The sequence below is a fragment of the Leucopleurus acutus genome (genome assembly GCF_964270905.1).
Source record: "Leucopleurus acutus genome assembly, chromosome: 14".
NCBI classification, from domain to species: Eukaryota; Metazoa; Chordata; class Mammalia; order Artiodactyla; family Delphinidae; genus Leucopleurus; species Leucopleurus acutus.
This window is the reverse complement of record NC_139156.1, coordinates 40,584,152-40,593,739: the sequence shown is the minus strand read 5'-3', so window position 1 is coordinate 40,593,739 and position 9,588 is coordinate 40,584,152. Positions and strand designations below refer to the sequence as shown.

Sequence of the window (9,588 nt, the reverse complement as noted above, 5' to 3'; positions counted from 1 at the left end):
CAAAGGGGAAACGTGGAGGGGAGAGATAAACCAGGAGCTTGGGAAGAACATACACACACTACTATATAAAAGATAGACAACCAACAAAGACCTACTGTATATCACAGAGAACTCTACTCAATATCTGGTGATAACCTATATGAGAAAAGAAACTGAAAAAGAATGAATATATGTATATGTATAACTGAATCACTTTGCTGTACACCTGAAACTAATACAACATTGTAAATCAACTATAACCCAATAAAATAAAAAAATAAAATAAAATAAAGTGAGCAGGATAAGCTTTCACCATAGAGGGCACCAGAGAGAAGCTGAGAGAAAAAGGGACCCTCAGTTTCTCGATGCAGCTTGACTTGAGAATATCCTGGGAGCTCCGTCCTTGCCAAGGCCCCAACGCACAGTCTCTCCTTGAGTCAATGAGCGTAAACACAATCTTCCTGCAGCCCTCTTGGCAGGGATTCCTGGGCCTCAGGCTTTTTTGCCTGTACAACTGCCCTGATTTCCCCTGTTTGTCACCCTCCCCCAGATGTGTCTCCCCAAATCCTCCTGAAGCAAAGGCTCTTGGACGAGGACCAGCACCTTCTAGGCCTGCTACACCTGCGCCCCACTCCCCCTGCTAAAATTTGAGGCTCAGCCAGAATATGTGGTCTGCCTAAACTCGGAGTCATGAGCCCAAACCAAGCCTTCAGGTTCCAAATCTCAAACTTCACCTCTCAGCTGAGGTTGCCCAAGAATACTGCTTCCTACGGGAAGAAGGCTATTGTAACACCATCCTGGAGGCAATGAAGGCCTTGTCTTAAGCAGGATGGTATGATAAGCTGCATGCCGTGCACTCTGAGTGTGGATCAGAAGACGGTATATCATGGCATAGCCAAGGCAGTGTTGTCCTGGTGCACAGATGAAGAAACAGGATCTGAAGGAGACAGAACTTGGTCAAAGTCACACGGCCAGGAAGTGGCAGAGCTGGGATTCCATCCCATTAAAGGAAAGTGATGTAGAGGGGCAGGCAGTCCTCCTACAGGTCAGACAGGCAGCAGTGTTGTCTGGTGGAGGTGTGCTGGGAAGGGCCTAAGGTCCAGACCAAATGCGTACAGCAGCCTTATTAGGTGGAGTGCAGACTGGGTAATCAGGGGCTGATGCATGTGGAAAGGGGTTATCTCATGATAGGAAAGGCCTGCTGCAGACTGTGGAGGATGGGAAGAGATTCAGTTGCATCCAGAGCAGCGGCTCAACTTTCAGATTGACTCTCCACCCAGATGTCCACCCCTTCCCAGCTCAGTTCCAGGAAGCTTCCTGACCTCTGGACTAAGTGTTCAATACAAACAAGCACAGTGACCAAAGCCAGAACTTCCAGTGTGACCTGGAGTCAGCTATTTCATTTTACCTCCTCCACTTTGGAGTAGGAACAAGGGGAAAGTCTGGATGCTGAAGAGTAGGGCAGAGAGATAAGCAAGTTTCCAGCAGACTTTTTTAGGCCCTGGATGTCCTAGTCTCTGTCCTTTGCTTTAGGCACGTGGCTCTGTACCATCCTGCAGTTTTTTCAGGCCCAGGGGATGGGTCAGCAGGAAGTAAGGAAACCAGACCTTCCACAAGCCAAGGACCATCTAGTTGGAAAGGCCGTGGAAGGTAATCTCATCCATATTCCTTCTGGTGTTTGGAGGCCTCTACCACACCCTCACCACATGGCTCTGCAACCTCTGTCTGAAGCTCCTGTGACGGGTTCCCTCACCACCCTAAGCTAAAAAGGCATTTGATGACAGCTCTATTAGAAATGTTGTCCAGAATTGAATACATTTTGCTTCACAAAGTTATTGTTCCAGCCCTTCTTGATCACTAGCACCTGATTCAAGCCATGTACTCACAAGATACCCATTATACCTCCTACAATAACTTAACTGGCACCCAGATATTCAAGTCAGAAACTTGTATGCCCAAATTCCTTTTTTCTGCTCACCATTTCACACCCAACCAACTCCCAAGTTCTATTTGTTATACCTTGTAGATGTTTCTCAAATGTATCTAGCTTCTTGATCCAGCTGCCATTACCCTGATTCTGGCCACCATCATCTGCCGTTTAGACGATAGTAAGTGCTTCCTTGCAGGTCAGCTTTTTTCCAGTCTTGCTCCCTCCAACCTTGCTCCACATTTTAGTCAAAACAAGCTTTGAAAAATTCAAATGTGATCATTCCTCTTCTATTGGAATTCCTCTAATGATCCTTGGGAGGAGGTCCAAAGTCTCACACAGTTTATAAGTCATATCATCAATAGGCTTATGCCTTACCTCTCACCATTTGGACCTCACACTGTTAAGACCAACCAGACTGAACAGTACTATCCTTGGGAACCTGGCCTACTTTTTCTCACTTTCAAGCCATTGTACAGACTATTTCCATTGTAAAACTTGGACAAAGCACTGAAGGAAGCAGGGATAATCTTTAGATCACCCACAGCTTCCTTGAGACTCCCTCTGGAAACTTTTTCATGTGAAATAATTTTAATCTCACAGACAAGTTGAAAAAAATAGTAAAGAAAGGTGTCATGTCCTCTTCATCCATCATTCACCGATGGTAGGATCTAACGTACCAGAGTGCAAGTATCAAAACCAGGAAACTGACAGTGGAACAATACAATAAGATATGGATGTTATTTGAATTTAACTATTTTTTACCTGCATTTTTTTCCTTGGTGTATAGTTCTATGAAATGTTATCGCAATCACAGGTTTGTGCAATCACCACAATTAAGGCACAGAACTATTCCATCACCCACAATGAAACTTTCTTGTGCTACACCTTTATACCTTCCCTGAAGCCCTACTCCCTGCCAACTGCTGATATGCTCCCCATTATTCAATTTTGTCATTTCAAGAATATTATATGAAAAGAATAATACAGCTTGTAAACTCTTGATATTATATTTATTTTACTTAACATAATGTCCTTGAAATTCATCCAAGTTATTGTATTAATTAAGAGCCTGTTCCTTTTTTTCCTGTGAGTTTTCCATGGTTTATTTATCCATTCACTTGTTGAAGGACAATTGGGTTATTGCCAGTTTTTTTTCCGCTAGTAAAAATGAAGCTTCCAAAATGTGGTATTTACATATAATGGAATATTATTTAAACTTAAAAAGGAAGGAAATTATGATACCTGCCGCAACATGGATGAACCTCGAAGACATTATGCTAAGTGAAATAAGCCTGTCACAAAAAGACAAACCCTATATTATACCACTTATCTAAGACACCTAGAGTAGTCAAATTCATAGAGACAAAAAGTAGAACAGTGGTTACCAAGGATCGGGGGTGGGGCTGGGGGTTGGAAATGGGGAGTTATTATTTAATGGGTACAGAGTTTCGGCTTGGGATGATGAAAATATTCTGGAGATGAGTAGTGGTGAAGGTTGCACAACAATGTGAATGTACTTAATGTGGCCAAATTGTATACCTACTAATAGTCAAAATGGTAAATTTTATGTTCTTCATATTTTACCACAATAAAAAGTAGAAAAGTAAAGTAAACAGATAGAATATAACATCATGGAGTATAAGTAATATGAAAGAAAATAAAGCAAGTTAAGAGGACAGAGAGTGGGACCACTTAGATAAAGTGATCAACACAGATTTCTCTGAGACAGGAATGTCTCAATAGAAGAGAAACAGCCAGCCAGTGACGTGACGGAGGGGACATTCAGGCTGGGAGAAAACCAAGTGTAAAGCCTGAGGCAGGAGTGGTCTTGGTATGTGGAAGGCATATGTGCCGTGCTTTCGTGGATGAGCGTGCCTGCGTGTTTGTGTGCACGGTTAGTGTGCCTGCGTGTTTGTGTGCACGGTTAGTGTGCCCAAGCACGTGAACACATTCACAGGCGCCTCTGCGTTTCTCATTGCAGACAAGAATCTCGACACGATTAACCATGTGAGCCTGCTCATGCTGACTCAGCAATGAGGACTGCCCAAATGATGGCGATTTAAAGGAAGAACTGTGCAGTATTAAAGAAAACAGCCACCCAGCACTGCACCAGAAGCCCCTGGGAAATGCTCCTAAGAAGAGTTTAGTGCAGTTCTAAGAAGACTTATTAATCTGGGGTTGAAGGTCAGGCCCATACTGTCCTTGTTTACAAGCCTGATTGGACCTTGCGTTACTGAATCCAGCCTCCTCCCTCCACCTAAGGCACCTGCTGGCACCCTGCTGGAGGGCCAGTTTCCTCGTGACTGTATCCCTGCTTTGCAGAAGCCGTGGTAAGTCCTTTCTGGTGAATGGATCTGGGGTCCTGGATCAAATGTCTAGGGATTTGACTTGATCTTGGAGGCCTAGAAAAGACTTTCTAGGGTGTGTGGGGAGATGGCAGGCAGAAGCCATGCTGGAGATATCTCTTTCTCTGCTTACCCTGGGGTATCTGTGACTTTCCCGGATTCACCTGACCATTTGCAAATGAGACTGTGCCTTTGTTTTCAAAGGGAGCCGAGAAGGATTAGACCCTTGATGCTGGGCTGCTGAGGTTTCCTGGGGGAGGGACAGCTGGAAGAGGACTTTGAAGGACATAAAATGTCAGGCTTGAGAAATGAGTAGGGTATTCAAGTCAGGTGTTCTAATTGCCAGTGGTTTTGACTCATAGGACACACAGAATACCTGCCAGGAAGTAGAGAGGGATCTGGCACCCTGCCTGGGTCAAGACAGTGAGAAATTTCCAGAGAAAATTCTCTCCCTGGCAAGTCTCTCTTACAGTGGGAAATAAAACATCAAGAGGAAACAAACTCAACTTAATTCTGGCCAGGTCAGTAACTAGCAATGACTCTTCCTCTCTGTCATTAGCCTGCAGCTTAGTGAGTGCCATTGAGTAGATGTTGGTTAATTGGCACTGAGGGCAATGGACTGTCCAGGTAAAAAGATGGGATGCAGGTGGCAGATGGGCCCAAATGTGAAAGGTGAGACAGAGAGAGCTGGGTCTCCATTCACGTTCACTCCCCAAGTCAGCAGGCATGAGTGAGCTGGCAATGTTATGCCTATTTGCTCTCACAAAGGACACAGAGAGCACACTCCTAGCCTTTTAGCAGTAACACTAGAGGCCAGGCACTGGTAACCCCTTCTCCCCGACAATGCAAGTTGAAGTAGTAATACAACGTCACAGGAGGATTTACTTTTCCAAATCCCCAATCTGGAGGGCAGGAATGGGTCATCCATCTCTATATCACCTGTGCCCAGTATAGGTTATAGGAAAAAGGGCAGGTTCAGTAAATATGTGTTGATTAACTGAACAGGATGAGATAATCTTCCTTGATTTTTCCCACACCAAGGTGAGGACCATGTCACTGTTTCCATCACTCCCTCTGCTTCTCCTGATTGTGGTGACAGCATCGTGTACAGAAACAGAAAACTGTGAGAATGTACAAAAGACCTGCCCTGTGATTGCCTGTGGTTCTCCAGGAATCAACGGCCTCCCAGGCAAAGATAGGCATGATGGTGCGAAGGGAGAAAAGGGAGAACCAGGTACAGTTTGGGCTGTTCTATCTCTGTGACTCTTTATCTTCCAAAGGAAACTGCCTGGAGATGTGAGGAGGATAATGTCATATTCATGTAGCTTGTATTTCTCTCAACTACAAATTATAATTCAAAAGAGAGATACAGCTCTGACTCTGGCATCCCAAACTTGCACACAGGAACTGGTGACACCTGGTGGTCCTGCCGGCTCAGGAAGTTGACCCTCAAGGCAGACCATCCAATGGGACACAGGAGGCTTTCCTTCTATGGTCATTAGAAAGAGCGGTTCAGAATGTGAGCCCTGGATCAGTGTCTCCTTCCTCCTGGGAGGGGATTGGGCATCATGGTTTTGGAGAAATAGAGCAGGAACGCAAATACTGTCATGTTTCCTTGGTCCTCCAACAGGTCAAGGACTCAGAGGTTTTCAGGGCCCTCCTGGAAAGGTAGGGCCTCAAGGAATGCCAGGGCCACCTGGGTTACCAGGACAAGTGGGCCAAAAAGGAGACCCTGGAGATGATTTGGGTAAGGAATTTACTTCAGCAAGGTCTAGGCTGAAGGCCCCCAGCGTCTGGCAACTCTGAGTACCATGTGGGAGATGCCCCTTCTCCTGCTGCTTCCTGGGAAGATGCCCAACTCTGCTTCCTGACCCAGCAGCCTTTAGCTTCCCTAGGTTACTTAGAGCCTCAAAGGATTCCTATTAATGCCTGAATACAGACTCATAAATCCTTCAGAGCCAAACCCTCATCAGGGGCCTCCTGGAGGAGCTAAGCCTAGGCTCTCCTTCAGCTGAAACAATTCAGTGTGAGGCTCTGGTCCAAAAGGGATAAAATAGGTTATCTATGTGTTGGGCTTGTTATGCCTATTTTCACAACAATGGTAGATACATGGTATGCCAGTTATCTCTTACCTCATGAGAAACAAAACACAGCCATTTATGTAAATCACAAATCTATGAATCAAGCAATTTCTTTGCTGGTCTCAGCTGGACTCACTCATGTGTCTGTGGTCAACTGATGGCCAATGGTCTCACTTACATGTCTGGCTGTTGTTTGGCCATCAGCTGGAGTGATGAGCATAGCTGAGCCAGATCTCATCCTCCAATTGACTCACCTGGGCTTATTCACATAGAGATGATTACAGGATTTCCAAAAGAAGAAAGAGCAGAAGCTTTAAGGCCTCCTGAAGGCTTAGGACACATACATTATTGCTTCTGCCACATTCCATTGGTCAAAACAAGTTACAAGGCCCGCTCAGATTCAAGGAGTGGGGAAATAAACTCCATTTCTTAATGAGAGAAGCTGTACCACACTGAGGTCATTTTTGCCATCTACTACACATAGCTTGCCTCATGCCCTCCCCTCTTGGATAATGGGCAACTCACAAAAATCCTGGTTTACTGATTAACAGAACAAACCCAGGGAAAAACAAAACAAAAAGCAACAACAACAAAACTTCCCCAAAGACAAAACCCTGCAATCTTTATAGTCAATATTCACCAGCTCATAATAATTCCTCAAGTATTTTATTCCACAAGTTTACCCATGATAGAGCTATTTGTTTGGGGAAAAAACCAATTAGTGAATAGCTTGGCGCGTGGAGTGCTATAATACTCGGTCAACAGGGAGTGTATGTATGTGCGTGTGGGTGTGTATGCATGTACACAGTGTCTTTACATACATTCAACAGATGAGTGATGTTTTGAGCTGGATGGAAACAGAGATACTTTTCCTTCTTTATGCTTCTTTATGCTTAAAATATTTTTCCTTTTCCTTCAAAGAGCAAATATCAGTATAAAAGAAACTTTTATCTTGATTTTTTTTTTTTTTTTAGTTTGAAAAGGTACCCTACCCCCTTGTAGTTCTTAGATGCCTTTTCAACAATGCTCTTTCACTTTGTTTTAATTTTCTAGGTAACAATATTAGCCAGACTACTTCAGAAAGAGCAGCTCTGCAATCAGAACTGGACCAGCTCAAAACATGTAAGCCTTCTCTCTTACTTTTCAGGCAGCTTGAAGTTTGGGAAAGTGGAAGGCAACAAATATTTATTGAATACGTGTAATTTTCTAGTACCTGGATAGGTGTTTTTCATATTCTGACCTCATGAAATCCTCACAACAACCTTTTGGTAGAAACGGAAGCAAAGGAAAATTACATAATTTGCTCAAATGCACAGAGCTAATAAGTGGCAGAGACAGTTTATAAATTGAAGTCAGTCTGATACCAGAGACCCTGATCGTTTATCTTTACTATCAGTGTACATATGTGTCACTGAAAATGGGACCTATGCCTCTTTCCCTTTGTTATGCTGTTGCTGAGAACTGGCAATGAGGCTAACCTGTTTCCTGGCCCAGGACAAATATTCTCAGACATTTAAATTTATTTTTAAGTTAATATTCGGGTAAAACTTAGAATTCCAATTATATGTATTCTAGAACTCTGGTCCAAAAAGCCAAAGGCCTTTGTTCCATTCTGTTTCTTCAGATTAGGGCTGCTAGATTTAACAAAGAAAAATATAGGACACCCAGTTAAACTTGAATTTCAGGTAAACAACAACTAATTTTTTTTTTAGTATAAGTATGTCCTAAAAATTGCATGTGAGACACTTATACTAAAAAAATTTCATTGTTTATCTATAATTCAAATATAACTGGACATATTGTATTTTATGTGGCAACGCTACTGTTGAAGGCTTTGTCCAGAAAAATATCTTGAGCTGGACTTAGAGACAAGCCAGTGTCCCCTATATTTTCCCATTTTAGGGCTGATCTTCTCTTAGGGCAAAAAAGTTGGCAAAAAGTTTTATTTTACCAATGGTGAAAAGATGACCTTTGATGAAGTGAAGACTCTGTGTGCCCAGTTCCAGGCCTCTGTGGCCATTCCTACTAATGCTGAAGAAAACAAGGCCATCCAGGATATAGCCAGTGGAGGGGCCTTCCTGGGCATCACATATGAGGAGACTGATGGCCAGTGTGTGGATCTGACAGGAAAGAGGGTGACCTACCAAAATTGGCATGATGGTAAGCCCAATAACGCTGGTTCTGAGGAACATTGTGTGACACTCCTGGTGGACGGCACATGGAATGACATCACCTGTTCTGCCTCCTTTTTGGCTGTCTGCAAATACTCTGCCTGAGGGAGTGTGACCCTCAGGCCCTCCTGTCCCTTTGCTCATCTCACAGGTTGACAGTCTGGTTTGAAAGATAAATCTATATCAATTTCCCATACCCAGTATTGAGTTGCCCCTTTGAGGGGAATCAGAGACAATGAGAAGAATGGATTGAGAATGATGAGATGTGGGAGTGAGAAGAGACTGATAGTGGCCTAAGAGTTTCTGGTTCAGACTCAATCACTAATAATAATCACTAACAACAATAACTACAAAATAATAATAGTAATAACAGCAGCAGCAGCAGTACTAGTAGTACTAAGAACAAAATTTTAAATGTTTACTGAGTTAGGCCCTACATTATGTGTAGTACATTAACTATCTAATTTAATTAGGCTGCTAATTTTTGTTTGAGTAGTGTTATCTAAGGTACAAAACTAAAATGGATTTATTTTTCCCTTTACTCTAAACACTTGTGTTCTGTTGAGCCTTTCTTTCTCTTTGGGTCGAGAGCTCCCCTAAATGACATCTTCCCAGCCTAATTCCATAGCTTTTGTGCCAGTCTCAGGTATTAATAGGATCGATCCCTGATCAGGGAACTAGATCCCACATGCCGCAACTAAGAGTTTGCATGCCACAACTAAAGATCCCGCATGCTGCAACTAAAGATCCCACGTGCTGCAACTAAAAAAAAAAAAAGAGAGATCCCGTATGCCACAACAAAGATTCCTCACACAGTGACGAAGATCCCGTGTGTTGCACCTAAGACCCGTCGCAGCCAAATAAATAAATCAATAAAATAAATATTAAAAAAAAAGAGAATACATCTCAGAGGACCCCTAGTCCTACCTTCTCTCTGCCCACTGCCTCTTTCTTTACTATGTTTACAGGAAAGATAGCATTTAGATAATATAAAAAATATGTTCAGACTTCTTGTTTCAGCTCCAACATGCGATGGATTTGAAAGTCAAACCCCCCATTCTCACAACAGCAAAAAAAGCTAA

At 43.1% G+C, this 9,588-nt stretch overlaps 1 protein-coding gene across 1 annotated transcript; it reads left to right on the top strand.

Moving 5' to 3' along the window:
- Positions 1 to 5,301: 5,301 nt before the first annotated feature.
- On the top strand, positions 5,302 to 8,611 carry MBL2 (mannose binding lectin 2; the record flags this gene model as incomplete). Its single annotated transcript, XM_082855166.1, is given in 5 exon segments — positions 5,302 to 5,488; positions 5,885 to 6,001; positions 7,389 to 7,457; positions 8,238 to 8,251; positions 8,255 to 8,611. Coding segments are annotated over 5 exon segments (741 nt in total). The 5' UTR covers positions 5,302 to 5,304.
- Between the last annotated feature and the right edge of the window lie 977 nt (positions 8,612 to 9,588).